This window comes from Eumetopias jubatus, unplaced genomic scaffold (assembly GCF_037043125.1).
Source record: "Eumetopias jubatus isolate StellerSeaLion01/CBP00866 unplaced genomic scaffold, mEumJub1_p1.0 scaffold_13, whole genome shotgun sequence".
In the NCBI taxonomy this organism is placed as follows: domain Eukaryota; kingdom Metazoa; phylum Chordata; class Mammalia; order Carnivora; family Otariidae; genus Eumetopias; species Eumetopias jubatus.
Window position 1 is genome coordinate 36,901,708 of NW_028274819.1, and position 26,832 is coordinate 36,928,539.

A 26,832-nucleotide genomic window follows, 5' to 3' on the forward strand; every position below is an offset into this window, starting at 1 on the left:
ACACGTTGAAACGATCTATTTTCTGGGGTCCTTTGGTCTTCTGCTCCTTGCTCAGAGTTCTTATTATAAACATGAGATACATGCAAGGAAATAATTTTGCCAGGGAAACAGACATCAAGTCTGGGTCTTGATTCCATAAGAAAAGCATACCACACTCTAGAGAAGATCTAATGAAATCCTAGAAAAAATTAAATAAATGAAGTGTGTATTTTCTGCATGAAACTTCCTATTTCAGGGGAAAATCCTGCCATCTTGTTTTGACTTCACTGGTGCCCATTCTTCTTATTCATTTGGGCCTCTTGCTTTTACTTAAGGCCCTACCATTTTGTTCACCCTCAGAAAATTGTGTGATACACAAGATACTCTACCACTTCCTTCTGTTGTAATTTTAAATGTATGTAGAATTCTAATCTCACAATTGTCACATACTCACAAGGAGACACCTAGCTTATCTGAAAAGTCATTTACTGAAAATTCTTTAATCAGAATTGAAGGACATATCCAGATTCTCTGCATAAGCATCAGAGTTCCAAAGTAAAGTCATTCTTGGGAAACATTTGTTTCCCTTCCCATGATTGGATACTATCATGGCTGTAGTTTTTTTTTATTAAAGAGGGAACTCTTATGTCTAGAATATTCCATCCTTACTTTTCCTCTAGTTGGTATATGCCAGTGTGTTATCCATCAGATCTAAGGACGCTATACATGAAGGAAGATCCTGTTCAATCTTCGGTGCCAAGATATCAATTAAAATTCAAGTTTCTCTGGAATTCTTTTAGTGCTCACTGGGAAATTTTTTTTTGTTTTAAGATATTGAGTAAATACAGGAGATAGATAAGATTTTCAAGGTTGATTATGAGAGACATTCCTCTCTTAGCTTCCGAGTATACTTCTAATTCCTTGTCATGTTGACTGCAGATCTAGAAGAGGTAGAAAGGCATTTTGTGGACATCATGATGGGAAAGGAATTTGGTGACATATACTTTGGGGTCCAAAGTGCCTCTCTGTGCAAGGCTGAAGCCCACCTTAGCCTTAGTCCTATCAGGTGGGCAGGCAATGAGACATTAACAATATTCCTAAGGTTCCATGTGCCATATAAGTTTCCATCATTTTTCTGTCATCCCAGGACTTCAAAACACCATGATTATTTAAAAACAAAATCATGGACTGAATAACATTATCATGGCTAACACACTGGTGGATGATGACAAATTAATGGGTAACTATTTGTCTGGATGTTGCCATTTTAGACTGTGATTCTTAGAGACCTTATGCCTAATGCCAAAGTTGGAAGAGAGATTTGAAATCATCCTTGCCCTTTACCTGCCTTCAAATGAGGCTTCAGACAAACTACTTAATTATTTCTGCCTCACATATTCTCTGAGGCTGGATTTAAAAAAAAAAAAAAAGACAAATGGCATGTTCAGAATAAAAGAGACTATTAACCAAGGGAAACAGTGGATCTAACAGTGGATGGGTTGGTTTAAAAAGAGGATGAAAATGCCCTTTATATGGAGATATCTTGAGTAATTATAATTTTTTTCCCATGGAGTTTATAGTCCCCTAAAATTTTTCTATAACACAAAGTAGATTATAAGAACTCTGGGGTATAAAGAACGCATTTCTTTATAATAGCCAAGAGCATTAGAAGAACAATGTGTGAGTGTAGTGCAGGAAGATTCAAAGTTAGTAAGAGAAGCAAGTGTGTGGAAGAAATGACAATGTAAAAGAAAGCTATAACTAGAAGACTAATGTCATAATGTAATGATTTCTTGCTGGTGTTCTTTTAGGGAAACAGGGAAAATATTGCTAAATAACTCACCAGGATTTGGATTTTTTTGGTAATTTTGGTAATTTGGATTTTTTGGTAATATCAGGTAATATCAGGATTTTTGCTATAAAGCAAATTGAGTATATATCCTAAGGTCAATGTTAAAATCAAATTCTTATACCTTGTTCCTCCCAAAATCTACATGAAGATTTCCTCAAGATCTTAGTCTGCTTCTAACAAGATGGCAGGAATTGGCAGAATATATTCTAAAACAACACACAACCCAGCTTCAAATAAAAATGTTAATACTAATAAAACTGGAACACACCATTCCAGTGAACTAAAATTTGATGTGAACCAGTAAGGCTCTTGCAATGAAAGGCTTGGCAGTTAGGTGATGACGGCACCTTTGGGTCCAGGACTGAGAATTCATGTTTTTAGTAAGGAACTGAAATTCAAAAGGCCAAGTTTAGAGGAGAAATGCAAGGCAGTCTAAAAGGACTGAGTCATGCATACACTTAACTAACTGATTTTATGAAAAAGGTAATACTAAATAAACGAGTCCTAATTTATTATAGTCAATGTTGTAATAAAAAACTTCCACCATCTTGAGTACATTCAATACAAACTCAAGATGGCCACATTTGCAAAGTATCTCTTAATGAATCTTGCTACAAACTGTTTATGCAACTTGAACACATGGAATAATTGTGTAATATTTATTTATTTATTTATTTATTTATTTATTTATTTATTTATTTATTTAATTTTTAGGTAGGCTCCATGCCCAACACGGAGCTCGAACTTATGACACTGGGATTAAGAGTTCCATTCTCTACCGACTTACTGAGCCAGCCAGGCACCCCTAATTATGTACAATTTACAATGACAGATATTTCACTGGTTTCTTCGGCTTCTAGAAGACTCATCAATAACTCAAGAACATGACACATTGGGTATAATTGTTTCATTTCTTTCCCCTTTGCAAAAATAATTGATATTAATCACTGAAAATCACTCACATTTAAATCAGCATAGAACATATAAACCAAGAAATGTTTTTGTTGGGATGAAGGAAGGAAGATAAAAATCTTATAAACGTTACAATCTCATTACTATGAAATGTCTACTTTACAAGCAAGGCCAATGATCCTTAAATTAAAAAAAACAGTGAACAACTAAGCATTTTAACTTATGTTAAAATAAAAAAAACTCAAAGGGAAATTTTATTGTGTGAAACTTAAAATATATGGAATTTAATATATAAAAAATATATTATTTAACCCTGGATCAATCACTTGCTAGCTAGATTACCTTGGGAAAGTTATTAAATCTCTATTACTTATAGTTTCCTCATCAGTAGGATGTATAAATTAATAATCACACTGATTTTTCTCACAGAGTAGTAATGAAAATAAAATGAGATGATGTATAGGTGAATGTACTTTACAAATCATACAGAAGTAAGATATACTCGATCACCATGAAGTACCAGGATAAAAAGTTAGGAACAAATGTTATTTAAAAATGGTATCCATTTCTAGGGAACTTGGTTTCAAAAGCATCAATCTCTATACCAAAAATGTTTAGGTTGCACTTCATCATAAGTCTAATTTAGACCCTTTAATAAGAATATAAAAAGATACAAAAGACAAGTTCACCTCCCTACTCTACCATAGCATGTGTAGAAAATCTTTCATACATAATCAGATTAAGGGTCTTAATCTTAACTGCATAAAAGCAATTGGAAATGGAAATATGGAAATATACAATTACAGTAACTTGGAAATGTTCCTTAGTATCTTCATTTCCAGAATAAACTTTGGCTTCTGGAAGACTTTACAAATCTGGTCAATATATTGAAAAGAAAATCAATGAATATGTTGAACAATGTGAAAACCATTCTGGCTGGTTTTTCTGATTTTTTTTATAAGACTCTTTGTTTCCTGGGTACTCTTCTGACACTCCAACAGGGGTTAACTATTCAATTCCATTTGTCAGAGCACACCCACAAAGACCTAAGCAAATTAGGAGCCGCACATGAAGTATGGGTCACTTAGCAGTGGATGCTGAAAAGTTGAGCAGCAATACTTACAACATCACTTGCCTAAAGACTAGATGATCTGAAGGAGAATGAGTAATGTACAGTTAAAACCATGGGCCCTGAAATCAGATATGTTGAATTCAAAGAAATTTTGACTGTTAGAGCTTTGTGACTTTTGGCAAGCAATTAACTCACTCATGCTTGGTTTCCTTACTGTTCAAGCAGAGATAATAGTAGTGCCTATCTCAAACAGTTATGAGGGCTAAATAAAAGAATCCAAGGAAAGTACTTAGAAAACCAATTGACATGCAGAAAACATTCAGCGAGTGGTAAATAGTATATGTAAGGAAATACAGACAAAAAAAAAGGTTTATTTTTTTTTCACAAAATCCTTGACTTGAAAAATCAGCTTGAGAAATTTTTAACAATCAAAATGCCAAATCATTGAACAAATTCAACTCAGTATTGTGCCTTTTCATTACATATACATACATGTATGTGCATATACACATATGCACACACATATTACTATATAAGACATACACACATGCAAATTTATCTTAATGGCAGGAAGGCTGTAGTGATACAGAAATTGGAAACGTAGATCATAGGATCTGAGCTTTTCTTCAATGAAGCCATTTATTTTTCCAATCCTTCTGTAAGTTTAAATAATTTTGATTTGTGGCCAGTGGAAAAAAATTGTCCATTTGTTTAGATGCAGTACAATGGCAAAAGAAAGTGATTCAAGGTGAAAGAGAGTCGCACATGTATTGTACAACTTAAAGACATGGTAAATCTCACTGGAGATGAATAAAAATGCTTATCATGTCAGGACACCTGGGTGGCTCAGTCGTTAAGTGTCTGCCTTCAGCTCAGGTCATGATCCCAGGGTCCTGGGATCGAGACCCGCATCGGGCTCCCTGCTCGGTGGGGAGCCTGCTTCTACCTCTTCCCACTCCCCCTGCTTGTGTTCCCTCTCTCGCTGGATCTCTCTCTGTCAAATAAATAAAGTCTTTAAAAAAAAATGGTTATCGGGCGCCTGGGTGGCTCAGTTGGTTAAGCAACTGCCTTCGGCTCAGGTCATGATCCTGGAGTCCCGGGATCGAGTCCCGCATCAGGCTCCCTGCTTAGCAGGGAGCCTGCTTCTCCCTCTGACCCTCTTCCCTCTCATGCTCTCTCTCATGCTCGCTCTCTCAAATAAATAAATAAAATCTTTAAAAAAAATGCTTATCCTGTCAGCTGAAAAGTACACACAATTTTTAGAAACCTTCTCAATGCTAAGTGGCCAATAGTGACAAATTCTCAGGGGAAAGGGGCCTTTGGTTTTGAGTTCTCATTTATTTATTGTTCTTCACACTTGATATACCTTTCAACATTTCAATGAAAGGAGCAGTGAATTCTCCAATAAGAACATAGAGAACTGTCCCATATATTAGCTAATCTTTCCATTCTTGTAAGAGATATCAAATTTCTTGCTTTCAAAAGTGGTGTCATTTTGGACAAAGTCGGGTTTGAATTTCTCCATGCTTAAAGGTTTTCAAACTCAAGTGATAAATCTCAGAAAGACAGTACTCCATCATCTAAATTTTTTACAGCAATGGTTAATCACTATTTAGTTTGCATTCATCCAAGATCTATGCTTTTTTCAGGAAAAAGAGGTGAAAGGACTTACTAACATTTGCAAAGTCCTTTGAGAGATGTGTTACCAAAGTGTAAATTATATCCGTGTTATTAGCCCAGCCTCATTGAACACGAATAAATTACAGACTAATGGAAGTGTCTTTAATGGAACAAAATACTACAAAAAAAAAAAGAATTTAAAATCTGAAATTAAAGTATTTGAATACATTTTAAATCCCGTTGCTTGCTTTTCCTGAATTAGTGTTCAGTTTTGAGGCAGCTGGGCAAAGAAAGGGACCCAATTTGGAAATATTCGTGTTCTAATAACAGCCAGGCTTCTCTCACCATAGATTAGAGCACTATACATGCTGCCTAACATTTTACATATATCAGAGGCAAACACAGCCATATTTTTTCATTGAAAAGAATATAAGCCATGAGATAGTTTTGAAATCATAATCACTGCTTGCATAAATTACTAAATTAGATAAAAGGTTTATATTCATATTACTCAAAAAAATGAATTTTCAACAACCAACTTGCTGAGTAATGGCTGTGCAATGTTTCCACTAAGATAAACGAAAGTTTTATTTTCCCTGCTACTTGTTTAAAACTCCTTTGCATTTTTACCCAACAGGCCATTTTTCATTACCAGGAAAGGTATGCAATTTGAACCCTGCTACTTTTTACTCACAGTAAATCAATATGTGTCATATGAACATTAGAGAAAGTAATATCACTCGCTATCATTGGACCTTCCCTTAGAGCCAGTCCCAGAAGACACTGCCAGGTTGGGTTGCTATGGCAACCGAGCTTGTGTGCCTCTCTTGCCTGGTTTGTTACAGTGAATGGATCTTTACCACACAGGTATAAACCTGAAGAATTTATATGGTAAATAAGAAATTACAAAGAATCAATAACAAGGTGTTTGACATTTCCATTGATCGGAGATGATCTAATTCAAAAGTAGTATTAAGAAGGTGGATCCATAAGATTTCAAATTCCTTTGCTGACTTCCAACTAAATTATTCATTTTTTTTTCTTTAGGCTCCGCAAGTAGTCACATTTCTCAAGATGTGGGGGAAAAATACCTTGAACCATTAGAGTGTTAGCATGGAACCTCATATGAAGGTTTTACCCAACTGTGAAGGTCTGCTATAAAAATGTCTTGAAATAATATTAATCCACTTTAAAAATAATCTACAATTAGCAAGAAGATTTCACAAGACTCTACTGGTAACCTAGAAGAATTAAAATTCTGGCTTCTATGAAAAAGATATCAGGACAGATAATATATTTTATAGAGAATTCTGCTTAGTTTTGCCTGTTAAACAACATAGGCCATATAAAGCATTTTGAACAGCATCTGGCCTACAAGTAAACACCTAATCCCAATAAATACTGTTATAATTTTTATCACTATCATAATACAGTCAGACAAACACATTATATGCCTTTCTTCAGAACAGGCACTATTGATTATGCAGTTGTAATGACCTCTGAATTTGGAGTATTTTTAAAGTAAAAATGATATAAGGAATACACTTCTATGTAGCTGAGCCTTAAATATATTGTAAAAGGTGCAGGTCCTTTTTAGAGGACTAGCCTTGTGAATAAAATATTTGCATTTAATGGACATGCCCCAGGGAGGCAGCTTGGAGTGGAGTGTTATGTGTTTGGCAGTTGGGACTTCAATTTTTTCATCATACTACTTACTTGAGACCTTAAGCCCTCTAAGACTTTGTATTTCATCTGTAACAAAAAGATAAAAGCAATTTCAAGACCAGCTGTGAGGTGGAGAGAATCCAGTGAGACAATGCATAGAAAGCCCCTGCTGAAATGCCTAGTACAAATGATACTTCTTACATTCTAGCTGTTTTTCCTTTAAGGATTTTCCAGTCATTTCCTTGAATCATAGTTTCCAAATGGAACCTGAAGGTAAAAATGACTATAAATTCAATAATTCTTAGCAGTACTTTAAGATAGACAGGTTTTAACTCTGGCGAAAGGTAGAAAACTTTCAATATAATTCTATGTTACAAATTCTTTTTTTTTTCATTTGCTTTAGTTGATAGTAGTTTTTCCAAAGTATGTTTTCATGGCCTCCTCACCCAGGATGATGCTCTGGGGGGGGGGAAAAGCCAGGAGAGGGAACATTTCTATGGTCAGATACATTTAGAAAATGCTACATAGTACATCTCACTCTAGGAGTTAGTAGGTCACATGAGCAATTCAACCCTCCAAGAAATCCCAAATAATCCCAGATACATAAATCAATATTGCTTTGTGGTCAAGAGCATTGACCGGGAGTTAGGCCTGTGAATGCCACTTTTGCCGCTCATTAGTTTATCACTTTGGGAAGTTATTCAACCTCCATGTTTCAGCTTCACCATCTGTCAAATGGGAACAGCAAGAGTCTCTACCACCCCAGGACGAGAGGTTAAAATGAGATCCATCAGGTGCTCAGACAGAGGCTAATAGAGTCAGTTCAATAATAAGAGTTCTTAAAGATGCCTGTTTAAACTCTTTAGCATGATAACTGTTATTTACAAATAATTTCTCTGAACACCTTTCCTTGGAACACACTTTGAACCATGCTAAAGTACAATGTTAGGGTAGTGACAAATTGTAATTAAGTAAAAGACTATTCAGCATATTAGTGCCCAAATCAAGTAGCACAAAAGTCAGCTACCTCACAATGGATCCCACTGGCTTGCTATTTCTTGCTAGAATGTCCTACTACCAGAATATTAGAGCAACTATGTTAAGTGTAAAGATCCTGCCCCATGGATGCTCTACTCATTAGAACCATTTACATCTATTTCATGCATTAACAGAGTTCAGTTTGTCACATTAGGCCATTTGCATGTCACTGAAAATTGAGTCAGAAAGGAAAGGGATATCAAAGGATTAAAGCTTTAATGACTAGGAGAGAGAAAACTGAGTATATGGCTCACAGATGGGGTCTGCAAGAAGGGACATTATCCAGATGTTTGCATGTTTCCTTGTGCTAACCCAAAATAATTTGAGTCAGTTTTCAAAATGGAGAGATAAAATAGTAAAGAGAGATAAGAAAAGGTGAGGGCTTCATCCAAGGAAACAATATGCTGCAAGTTCACCACAAAATGCAAAGTCCTCCCTCATCTAAATAACACCACGATTCCAATAAACCTCCTTACCCTTTTCCAGAACATGGGAAGCTTAGCCAATGACCAGAAAAAGGAGCAATCAGCTAATTAATCTGACACCCTTTAGAAGTCTCTTTATTTCTTTTCTAATTTGCAATTGTATCAGGTTGCTGACTTTTCTTCTTTTAAAGAGTTCATATTTTTAATATCATCAGGAATAAATGCAGAACAAAAAATTCATTCATAATTCTATACCCTCAAAAATTAAAAAAGTTCAATAATTATTCTTGTTCCCTTCAAGCCTTAATCATAATTATATATAATGTTTACAGAGATATTTTATATGTAAATACAATTTAAAAGTCTAGTTTTTTTCTTTTTTCTCTCTCTCTTTTTTTAAAGATTTTATTTATTTTTCAACAGAGAGAGAGAGCGAGAGAGGGAACACAGCTGGGGGAGTGGGAGAGGGAGAAGCAGGCTCCCCGCTGAGCAGGGAGACCGATGTGGGACTCAATCCCAGGACCCTGGGATCATGACCTGAGCTGAAGGCAGATGCTTAACGACTGAGCCACCCAGGCGCCCAAAGTCTAGTTTTTTCTACTTAACATCATATCTTCAGTATTTCCTCACAATGATACATAGAAGTCTTTAAAATGATCCTTTCTGGTATCTGAACAACCAATATTTTGGCATGATCATACATGCAAAGTACTTCTAATTGTGCTGTGTTACAACAAATCTCCTTCATATAGTTCTTCCCATCTTTTGTATTAGTGGTTTCAAATTTCAGCACACAGCAGAATTACCTGGACAGCTTGTTAAAGTACAGGTGGCTGGGCCCCACCTCAGGTGAGGCCCAGGAATTTGCAATTCCACCAAGTTCCCAGATGATGCAAATGCTGCTTATCTGGGAGATCACTTTTTTTTTCTTTTAGTGTATTTTTTCTTTAAGTAAGCTGTACGCCCAATGTGGGGCTTGAACTCATGACCTCAAGATTAAGAGTCGCATGCTCTACCAACTGAGCCAGCCAGGTGCCCCTCAGGGAGATCACTTTAAATAATTATTTTTATTTAAATAGAATATTATCATCGAGTTGTATTGACAAATCAAATAGTACCTTTTTATGGCATCTAAGACATATTTCTGAAAACCTTTCCTACAAGTTTATACAAATTTATATTGCCACCTGATTTCTTGATACTTGAAGCCTGAATAGAAACCAGCTAACTGAAAGAATTGACAATGGAAAATTCATACTTTTCTCCTCAAAATCACAACTCGAGGCCTCAGATCCATCTATTTATATTTCAAGGATATAGACACCATGGCTAAATGGTAAGATCCAAACATCTGTTACCACAGAAATCAACAAGAAGCTTTTATCATCATTGTCCAATTTCAAAAGTCACTGAAAACTAACCGAAATATTTATACCTTGGAGCAGGGTAAATGTGTATCTGCACTATGCAGATACAAATTAGCTGCATGTAGCTTGTTTGTCCAACAGACAGTTCAAAAACCATGTCAGTCATTGGAAGATGTAGGGCAAAAATCTGGCTTCAAAAAATTGTTTTTGATAAGTTAGAAGCAAGAGCATTCTGACTTTGGCAGGGGATTATTAGCATGTTTGCCTAAAAACCACAGTCAAAAATCTCAGAGGTTCTCCCTTGTATTAAAGGATTCTTCATATTTGGGTAGAGATTAATCCCTCACCCTTAAATGAGACATATACATATAAATAAACATATTCACATAAACATACAGATGCATGTATATACGTAAGCATTAGATAGCCAGATATGCAGAGTAGCTATTCATACACTGGTTTCTAGAAACCCACAGATAAGACATAGGCTTAGCAAAAATATCTTCTGCAGAAGATGTCTTCCCGGCTCTTTCTCTGTCATCTGCAAACATTCTTGTATTTTTCATTCTTATTTGTTGTTATTGTATCTCTTTGAGTGTAGAAAGAGATGTGTTCAGATGCATAATAATAATAAAACCATACATAAGTAAAGTGATTGGGTGTTTCAACAAACCTTGAAATCTAGTTGGCAATGAACTTATTAACTCTGGTTTATATTGAGAAGAGTAGATCAAAAGTAAAAATATGAGAATCTTTTAAGATTAAGATAATGTATTTATGACTTTCTAAGGGATCGTTTTTTCTGAGTTAGTGTTTCAGTAATTGTGTTATCTTTAAGTAAGAGCTAAGTCAACAGTCCTAACAAGCCTCAAGTGACTCAAAATTGTTCTTCGTGTGGACAGGTTCATTATGGCCATATGAAAACACTGCTGCTCTCAGAACGGACAGAAAACTAGGGGATAAACACTAATATAATATACCATATTTATTTCACTGTATGTATGTTTTATAGAATCATATACATAAAAGCATCTACTTATGTAGTAAATATGACCCCACCTTGCAGCCTCAAAAGAGATATGGCAAATTTTAAAATATGCCAATGTTAAAAATACAAACATAAGAAACACAAGACGGCAATGCAGAGACAGTCAGGCAATCACTCCCCTAGTGTGTTTGAGATTCTGACTATAAGCACTTAGTACTTAATCCAGGTGTTCAGAGCAAACTAAAGTTAAAATATTAGCAGCAACAACCATATGATCACTTGAAAACCAATACCTCTAAGCATTTTTGGGTCAAAGCTGTCAGCTCCTTATAGTGAGTGAGTGCAGAATGACAATTAATTATAGTCCAAGCCACAAATCAAAAAGTACTAGCCAAAGTGTATACATATCAATGAGACTTTTTTAAGATTGTCCATTCAGTTTAGAAGAATAAATCGGGAGATAACATGTAATGAAAGGTGCATATGGTCTTCATGTGAAATTTCAGTTCCTAAACTCAGTAGAATGGGAGGTGAAGGTTTCTAGGGAAAACAGAGAAAGGGACAGCGGCCTTTTTAAAATCAGCTTACTCCATCAAGGTGGAAATGGACCCCTAGCAAGCTGAAGGATAAGAATTTCAATGAATACATATTAGTGGATATTTTCCTTTTTTGACAAATAGTTTTAGTTTCCAATTTATGCAGTGACAGTAAGTTTGTTTTCAAAAGGATTTGAAAAAAATGGGCCACTTTTAAAGTAAAACCTGTTATATGCACGTAATGAATCGTTGAACACTACATCAAAAACTAATTATGTACTATATGCTGGCTAATTGAACAAAAAAATAAAAATAAATAAAAATAAAAAATAAAGTAAAACCTGTTGTAAAAAAAAAAAACGTGTAAATTACCTGTGGACAGTGTAAAAAGAGAAGGGGATTAGGGTAGTTAATTACAACACTGGTCCACAGCACGTGTTATAGCTGAGTGACGCCATAACTTGCTGGGCAATCAGAAATGACCATATTCCAGTTACTTCTCTTATTGCAGGCTCACTCGGAACATCAGAAGCATGAAACTGAATGTGTCCAATATGTGTACGCTGTGTTAACTGGTATTAAATTCAAATGCTGTCACTCAGGACTTCGATATAATTCTTTTCAGTAAAGCAAATCTCATCTCCTCTATAAACAATACATGAAAAGAATTTCACCAAAAGGAAACTATTTTCTGAGTAGAAAAACAGAACATCAAAAAATACCTTAAATGTCCAATGTGCTATAAATTTATCTTATTCATAAATATGGATATCAAATTCTCTGACCATTGACTAAATATGGAAGACCGTCAGGTCTATATGTCATATAGACATATGTGATACATATTTTTTGCTTAAAGATTTTAGGTTACATTATAGGGAAAAGTATCTAATTTATTAATCATGTGGTTGTCAACACTTCTAAAATAAAAAGCAATAATTATGTAAATAAATGAAGCCCTAGGTTTTGATTCTAGGCTCTAGGGACTAACATTCTCAAGAAGTCTGAGTCTCAAGAAAGGCTATCCTGAGAAAGGTCAACCTAGTAAAATTTAAATACATCTGTAGAGATGCCAAATTATTATTTTTTAATGTACTAAAGCGAAAGAAGGCAGCATATGTTATTTTTGTAATAAAACCAAGAGAACAATAAGCAAATACTAGAGCAACTCTCTATCTTAGTGAAGCCATTCTTCCAGATTTGTTCTCAAAACCTAATCGTCGTATATCATTATATTTTTCTCATTGTCATTACAAAGCAAAATAGCAATTACTACCTGGAAATTTTTAAAAAATCAATAAACATGGCCCTAAAGTTAGATTAAAAAACAAAACGATCAACATTATTTTTGAAGGCTAATTATGATCAAACTTTTCTTCAAATAACATGTTGTAGAGCCTCAAAAAATTTGTCATATGAATAACTTTCAGTCAAAAGTTGACATTAAGAAAACTTTACACTGACAAAATTTATACTGGGTCATCACTGATTTTGAGTATTGTTACGAATTTTCATTGATGGTACTTGCTGTCCACATTCCTTCTGCTCCACAAAACAAATAACAAGCAAGATATTTTAACTTATTCAAATGAGAGAATACAGTTCCTTTGAATCATAACCTCTGTTCTTTAAAAAATGACTAAAAAATATAGAAGAAAAAGACATTGATTTCTAGGAATATATGAGTGCTATATTTTCATCCTCTTAATTTTGAAAAGAAGAATCTTGGTCTTAGGAAATGTCACAAGCTTATTTTTAGATGAAATTATCTTGATTATTCACAAAAAAAAGATCACAAGTGAAAAGCATGAAATGTTACTTTGAGCCACTAATAACAATTTAAAACTGCTCATGACATCTAGTCCAATTTTTCATTAGTAAAGTGGATATTAATGATCATAAATGATTGTAAAATGGACACAGACCACCAGAACATTCACTGGCACACATTCATGCTTCCTTATTCTAACCCAGAGAACGAAATAAGAAATGGCAGTCACTAGGGAACCGTGCCATTGTAATGAGTTTGCATTCTCACTCTGGTTCATGACCCAAACTTCTTGAAAAAATCAGGTTCAAGGCGTTTGAAAAGTTACCAGGACCAATAGGACGATCGTTTCCCAAACTTGGGATATGGAAGACCAGGGCAGAATACTGTTTCTTCCTCCTTCCCGCCCCCGCCCCCCCCCCCCCCCCCCCCCCCCGGCGGGGTTTGGGGCCTGGGGGCAGGGGGCGGTGTTTAGTTCCTTTGAAACTAAATGTATAAACAAAAAAAGGAATTTGACTTTTCTTTTTCTCATTGTATTCGATCTCTATGATCTGTTTGGTGTGTGTGTTTGTCTATATGTAAAAAGAGAAAGATAGTTCTATTTATTTAGCCCTCAGTAGTAATTATGTATACTATATTAACAAATGTTCACACCTCCTATCTTCAAATCCAACTGTATGCAGCATAAGGAAAGTTCCTGCTTAGTTATGGGTCATATTTCCCCTGTAATTCCCAGCTCAAGTCCTGAATAGTCTCAGAAAGGACAAGATGTCAAGTGAAAAGTAAAACTTTACCCTAATGAAGAGGATCTTTTCTCCCACTCGGTATCTTCCTTGAGAGAGCCTCTCCACACAGAACTTGTTTGGGCATTTGCAAGGAGGATCTTCAGAAATTCGCTTCACCTGAAAAAGAAGAGCAGGCAAGTTCAATTTTCCTTAATCAGGTTCCATTTAGATTAATTTGTTCCGTGGGTTCAAAGGCCCCTGGACCATTAATGCTTTTAAATTTGTTCTATATCAAACTATGGACATGATATGAGCACAGAAATAACACATTAAATCCTAACTATGTAAAAGTCAGTCCCTGAAGGCATTTTCTGAAAGCCAATAACTGCACTAAGGCATAAGTTGGATGATGACAATAATAATGATGGAGGATCATGATGAGCAAATCAATTGGCAGTGTAGGAATAATGAGCTAGGTTCTCATTTGGGGAGAATTAAAAAGATTGTGTACCTTGTGTTGCTGAGATAAACATATTGAAAGCTAGAATAGAATGTATGTTAACAGGGCAAAATTTCCTCATTATAATTTTAATGATATTAATTTTACCATTTTCAAAATAAATGAGAATTAAATTGTTATTTTTTTAAAAAAACAAGCCTACTGTTTCATATGACTTTGAATTCTAAGATTTCCTTTAGGAAATCATCCCTACTTCATCCAGAGTCACCCAGCAATTCACTCCATGTCAGTAATTCTCACCTACCAAAACCTACTTTTGTGGCAGTATCTTAAAATGTGCATGTCATTTGGAATCCATGTCTGAATATCAGATTTCATCTCTATTTAATCTATCTCCCTACTCCTTAAAAAATACATAGTCTAAGTGATATGAGCCACATTCTGGGGTAGGGTGGGGTCAGTGAATGTGGGCGGTTCTCAGAGTTCCTCTATGTGTATTTCTTTCTAAATGTATTTGTAAAAATGTTTTTAAAGTAAAAGTGTATATACATATAAACATATATATATAAATTATGTTCAATTTATACCATTGCTAATTTATACCATATCTTTTCACCACAATAAGGGCTTCCATGAAAAAGGAAGGAAGGAAAGAAGGGAGAGAGGAAAGTAAGGGAGGGACAGAGAAAGGACTTCGGCCATCCAGCAGAAAATCAAGACAATCAGCATCATAAAAACACATTTTAGGAGACCCATGCTTGGCACAGCTTCACTGCCACATAGGAACTGGGCAAGGCAGTAAATTGGTGTTCAAGTAGTTCCTCTGCTAGGACAAGACAATCATGATTATGTATGGTAAGTGTTTCCATCTTGAAGTGTTCTTAGATGAAACGCAGAAACTATTGGTATCAAATGAAAGAAAATACAAGAAACATATTCTCAAGTGGCCTGCCCTTCTCCATTGCCTTCCTAGCTTTGAAAATGGACTGGCTTTTTGAAATCAAGGGCTTTTTTGTAGTTGTGTGAGAGGTGGAGGCAGAAATGGAAGAGACAAGGCCAGACTGTGGGTAGTGGAAATATATTGTTAAGTCAACAGTGACTGATGACATCTGTGCTTCTTATATTACCTTGGGATAAGTCAGTCTGGCAGGTGTTCTGTTTTTGGCCAGGAACTCAGCCAATTTTCTGCAGAAATAGGATTTCAAGAGGAGCCTGATTACTCAGAATTATACTATCTCTCATCCCCAGACTGAGGAAGTTGATGGAGAAGAGGAAGAAAGTAAGAATGGTTTCTCAGAACTGTATTCAATTCATTGTGTGGGACTGCGCTCACCGTGAGCGAAGGCAAACAGAGAACTTAACACAACCCTGTTTTTTTTTTTTTTTTAATCACAGCTGATTCCCTCTATCAGGACATCTGGAGAATAGATTAATCTGAATGGACTCCACATTCAGTGTGTTTCTCTGATGATAATCTTGATTAAAAAAGGTGGCATGGATTATCCGCATAAAGGGTCACCTATTTTTTTTTTAAATTTTCCACAATTTCCCTAAGGAAATTTGAGGATACACTGAAAGTTTCAAACTGGTAGTTCTTATTGAAACAGTTCATGGAATATGATATCTTAGGTCAGCTTTTCTTTCTCTTTATTCTTTTCTCTTCTTTTCCCCTTCTTCTTTTGCTCTCCCTCTTTATTCTCCTTTTTTTCCTCTTTTCTTTTTTTTTTTTGATGAAATAATTACTTTGCCAGAGTAAAAATAGCTAATATTATTAACAAAACACAGGGACTTTGCAAGCCATCTCTATCTTAAACCCCTATTCTATAGCACACACTGCCGCTCAAGAATTTCAACTCCCCAACGGCTGTTTATGCCTCACACACAGCGAAGCAATTGCCATAGGAAGTCTTTCCTTTTTATATTTGACATATGAAGCTCTGATTTAAACCACGGGTGAGGACCAAGTTATTTTTCTCTTTGTTCCACTGTCCCTGAAACAAAACACACCAATGAAAAACTATCACTTAACCAGAATGTGAATATTTCAATGCAATTTCCCCAAATGTAGAGTGAAGGAGCCTGCAAGAGACTTCTGTGGCCAAATAAATCTGGAAAGTTCCAGATTAAACAAGACCCTCTCAGAGAACTCATTATTGCCTTTGATATGCCAGCATGCATTGCCAAACTCTAGACAGGGACTATAGTAAGCCATATTTCTCAAACTAACATAACCATGGAATACTTTTCCCCATGGGGTCTCTGGCAGTATGTTTGATTAAACATTACTTGAGAAATGCTGGCTTAAAGACTTTCAGAACAGAATATTCTAGCTGGCAATAGTACAGAAATATCCACTTGACACATTTCCTACATTCAATTAAATCCCCTTAGCTAAACAGATGGTTATGTTCCCAAACTCCACTTAGTAAACCTTATAGGGGGTTTCAAGCTCTTCTGAAATCCCCTTCATGGTTTGTAGGTGAAAGAACAGAACTTGGAGTAGAAAGAACAACCACAGAGCAACAGTCATGCCATTTATTTATTTATTTATTATTTATTTATTTATAAGATTTTATTTATTTGAGAGAGAGAGTATGAGCTGGGGGAGAGGGAGAGGGAGAAGCAGACTCCCTGCTGAGCGGGGAGCCCGACGCGGGGCTCAATCCCAGGACCCCAGGATCATGACCTGAGCCGAAGGCAGACACTTAACCGACTGAGCCACCCAGGTGCCCCAACCGTCATGCCCTTTTAAAGACAGTACCTATCTCATTCTACTCCTCAACTGGAGTATCGGCAAGACTTTTCCAAAATCCCTTCCATACTTTTTGCACCACCTTCTCTCTCTCGTCTTCCCACTCCCCTACTCAAGGGAAGGGGGATGAGGGATGCCCACACGTGGGACAAGCTGGTGAAGAAAAGGACCCAGTTGCTTCCAGCTACTTCTCCCAGGTTCATGTAAATGGCTTCAAGTGGCAACCTCTCTACCGTCTGCCAAGCTGCAGCAAGGTTGAGGAGTACACGTATTTCCAGAGCACATGGCTTTTCTTGATAAACGGGAAAAGGCAGAAGCTTTTTAAACTTTTATTACCTACATTGGTAATTTATCCAGTATGCATGCCACTGGATAGATATAGATGAATAAAATATGATACTGTCATGGGGACCAAGAACCACACCTAGAGAAGAATGGGCATTTATGCCCAAGAAGGCACATACCTCATTAAAAATACACAAAACTTTGGGGCATCAAGAACTAATTTGTCAATTTTGCCTGGGATAAGGGCTACTGACAAAAACTTTATATAGGAGGCTGTGCAATCTGAATTTTAAAAGATGAAAAAGCACTTATATGAATATTCAAAGGCTGAATAAGCAGAAGCCTGATGAGGAAAGCAAGTGAGGAAAAACATAGGATATAAAATTACCTTAGAAATCTGGGATTAGCAGGCATGTTTACAGTGGATACATCAGAATGCAAGAGTAAGTCCACAGGGTAAAAAGTCCAGGAAAGAAAAAATGGGCCAGAACATGGAGGACTTATGTGGCATGTCAATGACTTTGGGCGTTACCCTGGAATGTGAAAGGGAACCCCCTATATAATTTTAATCAAACCTGAGTTGCATTTTTTGCTGATCATTCTGTTAGCAATAACGTTAAGGGGGAGAATTTCAAGAAGAGAATGGTAAACAGTATCAAACACCAAAAAGTGGTCTCATAATTTGCAAACTAAAAAATTCATTTGAGAGGCACCTGGGTGGCTCAGTCGGTAAAGTGTCTGACTCTTGATTTCAGGTCAGGTCATGATCTCAGGGTCTTGAGATCCAGCCCAGCCTCGGGATCCAGGCTCAGTTCCGACTCTGTTTGTCCCTCTCCCTCCCATTCTCTTCCTCTCCCCCACATGTGCTATGTCTCTCTCTCCAGCTAGAATAAATAAATAAAAATAAAATCTTTGAAAGAAATTCATTTGATTCAGTGATTCATTCATTGAAAGGCAAAGGGTGAAGTTGGCCAGAACTCTGCCTCTAATGCATCAGAGAAAGTGAACGGAGGTCAGAGAAACACATTTATAAGAAAGTCTAAAGGAACATCTTACTCTAAAGTAAGTTGAATCAGAAAAGTATAAGCAGGAGAGAAGGAACATTATTCTCATCAATACATAAATAGTATGTCATTGCCTACTGTTAATACAATATGTTGTTCAATTTCCTTATACAATAAAAATGAAATACTATGGCAAGGAAGGCATGTGACCAATCCTAAAAACAGTCCTGTGATTTTAAAATCCTTTTAGATGGCATTGGATTAAAATGCCCTTCCTAGGCTTTAATTCCTGAGTGGATTGAACAAAAGAAACTAAATTAAACTGATTTTGGCTAAAACATCTTGACAGGGTAAGTTTTAACTTGGCTGCCCTCAGAAATGGAAATTCTCAATCTGTCAAATTGTACTTCTGCTTCTCTGAATCTGCAATATAGGCCATAGTGTCACATGGGGAAAAGCAAAAGGCAATCTGTCTTCCACATCCTACAGTGTCAGTCAGCCATTTTCCCAGCTCTTTGCAGCTCAGACCCTAGAGAAGGAGACTCTCAGCTATGGGCCAGCACTGCTTTTCAGTCCTGCCTATTCCATATAAGTGCATTACGGTTGGGGCTAGTTTCTGAGGACCTTTCCATGTAGGAGACATACTTCAGTCTATCATCCCTGAGGTAACTACTTTTTGAACAACTGCCCAAGTACTTTTGAGATTTGCACTCAGTCTGTGTGCTGGGAGGTGAATGCAGGCACACAATCAAACACACTTCTTATAACCAAGAACTACTTATAACAGACAGCACAGGAGCCAGAGAGTTTTAATTCATCCAGGTTGCTCTTCCTTCCAGAATCTGTTTGCTGTGATTATGAGGGTCTACGAAAACATTCCCTAATCTGCCAAAGATAGTAATCTGCTAAGGAGAGAGGTGGGGACCCCAGACAGTTAGCAAACCTGAGTTGGAATCTAAGCTCCTCTCCCTTCGGCAGGTGATTCAATTCCTGCTTAAGTTTCTCCAACAAGAAAGGAGCCTTGTGATAACAAGAGCCCTTGAAAAACAATGATAGATCCTGGCCAAGAGCAGACAGGGAGCAAAGGGCAACTCTGTTCTCTGTGGCAGGTTGGTGTTCTCTTCTGCCTCCAGCTTCTTATCTGTGAAACAACCATGAACCAAAACTATCAAGGTTGAACTGTTTGCAAAGATAATTTTTAGGAAGTTAACTTATTATCCTAAAATTTTAAATACTACTCAGTAGAATTCAGTGACGCATTATTTTAAATGACTGGCTCAGGTTTGAATCTCAAAATGACTACTTCTACTGTTGTAGTTCTACAAACTTTTTCATAGGATTTAAAAATGAATTTCAATGAAATTGAAATAGGTAAAGGTTAGATTGACGAAAGATTGTACAGAATGAGTTTTGAAGTTCAGAAAAGACTAAGGGCTGGTAAGAAATCCAACCAATTTTACTTACTGCATCATCCAGTAAGTTTCCCGTACTCTTTTTTCCAGAAGATTTTGATGAAGGAGAAGGTGAAGGAGAAGGAGCAGAAAGTGTTTCTTCTTGTTCAATCTCTTTTTCCAATTTTATCAAACCAGGAGGTTCCACACCATACCTTTTAAAAGACACCAGATCAATACACACGCATAACTTATAATGATACACTTACCATACGTTACATTTGATCATGAATGCCATAGGACCAAATTGCTGACTTTTTTTTAAAACTAACTTTCTCTGGCACTGAAATGGTGAGTTCTTAAATTGGCCTCCTTTGAAGCAGGAAAAAACACATATATCTGATTTTGATATAGATACATATGTATACACTTATGTTTAGATATGTATATAGACACATGAATAGACACCTGACATATTAAGAATAAAAATACTCCATGTAATATATTGAGGCAATAACATGAATTATCATGTAAAATTTAGTCTTCAGCTTTTAGATTTACTAGCTTAGAGATTTGTAATTGAATTCCTATTTTTTTAAGATTGATTGATTGATTGATTTGACAGAGAGAGAGCGAGAGAGTGAGCACAAGCAGGGGGAGTGGGGGAGAGGGAGAAGCAGGCTCCCCACTGAGCAGGGAGCCCGATGTGGGGCTTGATGCGGGGCTTGATCCCAGGACCCCGGGATCATGACCTGAGCCGAAGGCAGACGCTTAATGACTGAGCCACCCAGGCGCCCCGAATTCCTACTTTGAATACAAGCTTGTTAAAGATGAAAATAGCAATCCCCAAAATGAACATCCTTAAATGACTTAACAGAGAAGAAATTCACTGTTAATTGTACACCTCCTCTGAGCCCAGAACGATGTAGTGTGGGGTTATACTGTGTCATAGGTTATACACTTAAAAACAATGTAATGAAAGCATGTATAGGGGTACAGTGAAAGAAAATGAATAAGAGCGAATAGAGAAATAATTTAGAATAACAATGTTAAAATTATGTGTTGTAAATTATCAATATTATAGAAGTTCAAAAAGAGAGATGTCATTGTTATTAGCATTCTTCTCTCCCATAATCATATTTTTCTTAGGCTAAATTTTAATTGGTTTGGTTTCTTAGATGCATATCAGTTTACCTAGGTGGAGAAGACCAAAGATAATACCAGAATTTGAGAGTTGAAGGACCTTTGGGATCATCTAGTTATACTCTTAAATTTTTACAGAATAAAAAATAAAGATCCAGAAAGGGTACAGAATTAGCTAGGAGCAAGACAAAGATGCAAATCCAGATTTTCTCAGTGTAGGGCTGAAGCTCTTTTTCTCTGACCTTTTAATCAGGTGATTACATGTTAGAAAGGAGAGGAAAATGTCATTTGGAAAGTTAAAAAATAGGTTATGGATAATCTACAAAGAAAATAATCTACCCAGAGAGAATAAATATGTAGACAGTATGTCTACTACCTCAGAGTGAATAATATATTTAAAAGATCATTAAGTGCAAAAGCTTAGATTATTGTCCTGTTCTAATGGCTTGTTATTTTAACTCACATCATCACACATGTGTTCAGGATACACTTCCAGAGGAAGAATTTCCCCACTCTTGATATTTTGTTCTTGTCGAGGGTGCTAAATTAGTTCAATTGCTGGCCTCTCTCTTTCATTACTCACTCTTCTCCAACAAGATGAAGGGATTTATCAAATTGTAAAATCTAAGAATCAGTTGAGCATGGTTGACTCAGTTCACTCTTCTTCTAGGGAAGAAGCTACCCCCAGAAAGACCTCCATAGAAAACTCCACCCTATCCATCTTTGTTTGTAATTAGGTAGTTAATTGGCGTATTTCTGGAGGTCAGTTAAAGACACTAAGCATGTCTCCCAACTTGGATCTGTTTTTAAATTTATTTTTTATTTTTTTAATTAACATATAATGTATTATTTGTTTCAGAGGTACAGGTCTGTGATCCATCAGTCTTATACAATACACAGCGCTCGCCGTAGCACATACCCTCCCCAATGTCCATCACCCAGCCACCCCATCCCTCCCACCCCCCACCACCCCAGCAACCCTCAGTTTGTTCCCTGAGATTAAGAGTCTTTTATGGTTGGTCTCCCTTTCTGGTTTTGTCAACTTGGATCTTATCAGTAGAAATTTGATGTTCCATCTGCAACTCTTTCATTTCATTTTCAATTTTTTTTCAGAATTTAGAGGATAAGGATGCACACTGTGTCAGAATCTCTTTAAGAGCCGAAAACTTAGAATTTAGTACAAAACGGTTTAGGCTGTCATAACTCAACTGAACAACTGCTTTTTTGAGAACCGTCACTATTGAACAGAATAATTTTTAGCTAAATAACTCATTAGCTAAAAGACCTAGGCATCATTCATATTTCTCATGTTTTATATATATTATCCAGTTAATGAGACATAATGGAAACACGCACTAGACTGCAAATCTGTATCAGTAGAGACCAGTGTCTAGTTCATAGCATCCCAAGAGCTAGCATAGATCCTGGCACACAGTACGTACTTAAAGAGTTGCCACGTGAATGGAAAAAAAATACCATGGTATCATATAATAATAATTTTGGGTTCCAGATACGAGTTTGATTTCATTGTTCTGGATCTTTAGTTGCATGTCACTTTATTTTTTTAAGGTTTTATTTATTTATTTATTTATTTATTTATTTATTTAGAGTGCACATGAACAGGGGGAAAGGCAGAAGGAGAGAAAGAGGGAGGGAGAATCTTAAGCAGACTCCCCGGATGAGTACAGAGCTGGTGGAGGGGCTTGATCTCATGACCCTGAGATCATGACGTGAGCTGAAACCAGGAGTCCGACACTTAACTGAGCTATCGAGGCACCCCAGTTGCGTATCACTTTAATAAAACATGTCAATATTAAGTGCACATAAATGCTTTACCAAAAGTTTTTCCAGAAGATTTTAAACCCTATCCAAAACTAAACCAAATATATATTTTTTTTCTTTCTAGTACTTCATTAATTACACTGAAAGCAACCCAGCATCTCATTACTGTTGACAAGTACCAACAACACTCACATGGAGATTTGTGTATCATTCTTCCCTGAGGTAGACTTGAGCTCACTGTGCCATTAACCTACGTTTTAAATGTAGCAAATCACTTAACCTCTAGAAGTCTGTTTTCTATCAGGAAAGTAGAAATGAAAATGGCCTGCCTCAGAGGTCTGATGTCATGGTGTGGGGAGGGAGGGAGGATGGTGGAACAGCAGCTGCTACTGAACATCTTCAATGCACCCAGCACAGTTGGGCATCCTGACGGACATTATTTCTGAGCCTCCTTGTAAGTTCAATGTAAAATGGAAATTCTAACTTCTGTGTTTTAATGTTGTGGGTGCCTGGGTGGCTCAGATGGTTAAGCGTCTGCCTTCAGCTCAGGTCATGATCTCCAGGTCCTGGGATGGAGCCCCATGTTGGGTCCCTGCCCAGAGGGGAGTCTGATTCTCTCTCTGCCTCTCCCCTGCTTGTGAGCTTGCTCTCTCTCTCTCTCTCTCTCAAATGAATGAATACAATCTTTAAAAAAAGTATCCATTACATGCTCAGTACAGTGTCTAACACATGGCACAGCCTCTGAAATTGTGTTGATAATGGATGTATCAAAGGTTTTACCACTAGGAACCTGCAGCACAAAGATGCTTTTGCCAAAGCTTTTTGAAAAATATATTATACCACCAAATGAAATAATATAAGGGCCTGAAAATTAAGATGTAAGGTAGTATTATTACTACTGTTTATATTATTACTATTGTTTGTATCCTTTACAAAGGAACTTATTCTAGGCTTTCTTTATATCAGTTTTCCTAGAATTATGAAACAGCAGAAATAGCTCAGTGCTGGACGTAGCAGAGCAAGTTAGAAACTCAGCTTTGCTCCTCACTCCCTGGATGAACTTCAGTAGGTAACTCTTTTTAATCTGCCTAGACTTCTTTGAATACTTAGTCCATCAAGGTACAAACTTGTGTTATATTTAATGTCCTTAAGAGAATAACACAAACTGGGCAGTGAAGCTAGAGGAATTTAACACACTAGAATTCACGGCCAATTAAAAGTCAATCATAAGTTAAAACATCATATTCGAATGTATAAATTAAGCCAGTTGGAAAATATGATTTCACTTGTCGGTGGATTCAGGCCACCTTTCAGGAATAGGCCCCATAATTTTTTACTTTTCTTTTTTTCTTTCTCTCTTTCTCTCTCTCTCTCTCTCTCTCTCTCTCTTTTTTTGCAAAGTAAAATAATAATATGTTACTAGAGGAACAACAGGCTTCACCATGTCTGATACAAACTAGACTAAGTTTGAATGAAGCTGGTAACAAAGTCATACATGGAAAGTCTTGCCCTGGAGATTTTTTTCTTTATCTGGGAATGCTGAAAATTAGCTCTGCCACTGAACACAGGGAATCAACACTAAGCTCCAAATCTCTGCTTATATTGGCTTTTAAATACTTCAAGCTGCCTAGGGTAGAGTCAGCCAGTCCCAAAATGCACACTTAAATACGATTCATTGGCTTCCTGTCTGTCTGGAGATGTCAACAGGCTGTAAATCATGACATTCCCCTGGGCCTGGGGGCTCACACCTGCAAGCCAACTTAGTCACCAAATAGGTCTTTTTTTCTACTCTCCAAAAGCTTGCTTTATTCTGGTTTCCATGATTAATTCTATACCACTTCATGTTTCTACTTTGTCTGTGAGGTTTTCACAAATCTATACTATTTTCTACTCCTTTCCAGCTATAAGATTTTTGAGTTTTGGGAGAGAGAGTTTGTTGTTTTCACACTGAATAAGGGTCAAACTAAAGATAGCAAGAAGGTTGAATTCACTAAAACCAAACCCTCACATCTGTATACCCCAGTGACAGGAGAGTAGAGTGAATAATGGAAGGGCAAGGACTCTGGTTTTGTCTCATTGAAAAAAAAAAAAAGCAAAGTGCCAGGGAAAGTGTCTTCTGGTTAATGACTTTATGAAGAGGTTCTAGGAATGGCTTTTTCATTTTTCTGGCACATGACATGATTTTTGAGATTGGTCTAGATGACATAATTGAGCTTTCAAACTGAGCCCTGAACTAGAGAATTTATTCAAACTATTTAGTAGACTAGAGTATTCAAAAAAAAAAAAAAAAAGACATCTGGGACCTATTTCAGTAGAGTTAGGGGGACACATTTTAGAAACTCCTCCTTCTTAAGGCAGATAAATTTATAGATAAACAGATGAGTTTATAGTTAACAGACAGTTTATAGATTCTTGCAAGATAGTTTTGCCCTATTTTTATTCTGTTTTGAAGTAATTTAAAGATAGATTTACATTTGGAAGGAAATTTCACCCATGTGAAGACATGTGATATTCTTAGCAGTCAGAGTCAAGTGCTTTAAATAGGATGTGTTAATTAATAAACCTTGTATAAGAATATATTTTAAGCAACACTTCATTAGGCCATGGATTGAAATAGACTAACAAAAATGTTCACCAAGTATATTTTTCAAATGGTCATAAATTTTGTTCAAAATTAAGGAAGCACTCAAAAATAATCATATAAAAAGCTCCACTAAGATATTAATTATTGATTATGGCCCCAAACCAAAATATCAAAAGTTTTTAACTTTTAGCATAAAGCTAATCTTAATTCTGTAGTCTGTAAAAAGGCTGACTTCATAGGAATATTTTTCAGCAATGAATGTCAAAGCATTGTCATTAAAAAGATCTTTCAGGTTTTATTGACCTGCTTTTGCTGAGCATTTTACTTTTCAAAAGGAGAACAAACATATTTTATACTCAGAAACGGACACGGTTTCTGAAATATTAACAACAGGATTTCACTCTCCAGTGATGATAGCTCTATTTAGTCGAAAATAAAAGGAAGTTTTACCCATGAGAACAAAAATAAGCGGTCTCATTCTCCCATCTCAGATTTCAGAGAAGCCCACACAGTTCTCAAAGGAGCTTCACTGAGTGTCCCCAGGCAGGAAAACATGGCAGAGAATCAGAAACATCTTGAGAATCATACCCGAAGTGATGTTGATGTTTTTAAGATGACATTTGTGTAATTTTAAGGAGTTAATGTTTAGAATCAAATATACAAAAGCATCATCTGTCAGTGATTATTAAAAATATGCTCACAACTCATAAGATTGTACTGGGAATTCCATTATGGTCAAAACTCATCTAGTGTGTGTCCAGATTAATGTACTGATTCATAAGAGCTCTCCCCAAATCACTTCTAGTTTTGGCTAAAGATGTCTTAACTCAATAATTTATGTAATCCTCTATGGAGGGGTAGGACGAGGAGGAAGCACAAAATAAAGATGCAGACATAGTTTTAATATGTTCAAAGAAAAATTTAGGAGTCAAATTAGATCAGGTGGATAAATTTTCCTTTTTTCCCTTTAACTAATATGCTCCAACATATAGTGTAGGGAGTGAAATTTGGGTTTATTGGGTTGCTGTCTCTAAAGCACAACTGAACTTCCATTCGATAAAAAAAAAAAAGATCTTCAAATGTGTACAGAAACTTAAGTAGACATCTATATTTAAATGTTCAATCTATCCAATTGGTATTCAACTGTTTTACCTTATGCTGCACACAACAAAAGTAACACCCTGAATGATCTCAGCATATTTTCTGGTTTTCTGTGTAAGTGCAGTATTTCACATCACTCAAGTAAGTGAAGAAAATAAATAACGAGGTTTATAAATTGAGCATTGTAACATAAGGTTATCTTAATCTTTAGATAATTCCTTTGTGAAATTAGTAATATTTTTGTAATATGAATAATTACTGCTTTCACCAGCTTACATGGTTATAAGTGTGGTCAGAAATGGAGCAACCCATTCTTATCATCAATAACAATGATGATGGTGACGATGATGATAATAATAATGGCAGGATGAAAATTTGAGGGG

At 36.2% G+C, this 26,832-nt stretch overlaps 1 protein-coding gene across 2 annotated transcripts in view; it reads right to left on the reverse strand.

Moving 5' to 3' along the window:
• GAS2 (growth arrest specific 2) overlaps positions 1-26,832 on the reverse strand; it is a 117,287-nt gene that overhangs the window by 37,308 nt on the left and 53,147 nt on the right. For both annotated transcript variants that reach the window (XM_028117735.2, XM_088017797.1), the window contains exons 5-6: positions 19,913-20,054; positions 14,017-14,124 (exon numbers count right to left, since the gene is read on the reverse strand). In XM_028117735.2, the coding sequence (XP_027973536.1) occupies positions 14,017-14,124; positions 19,913-20,054 (250 nt within the window). The remainder of the gene's footprint in view (positions 1-14,016; positions 14,125-19,912; positions 20,055-26,832) is intronic.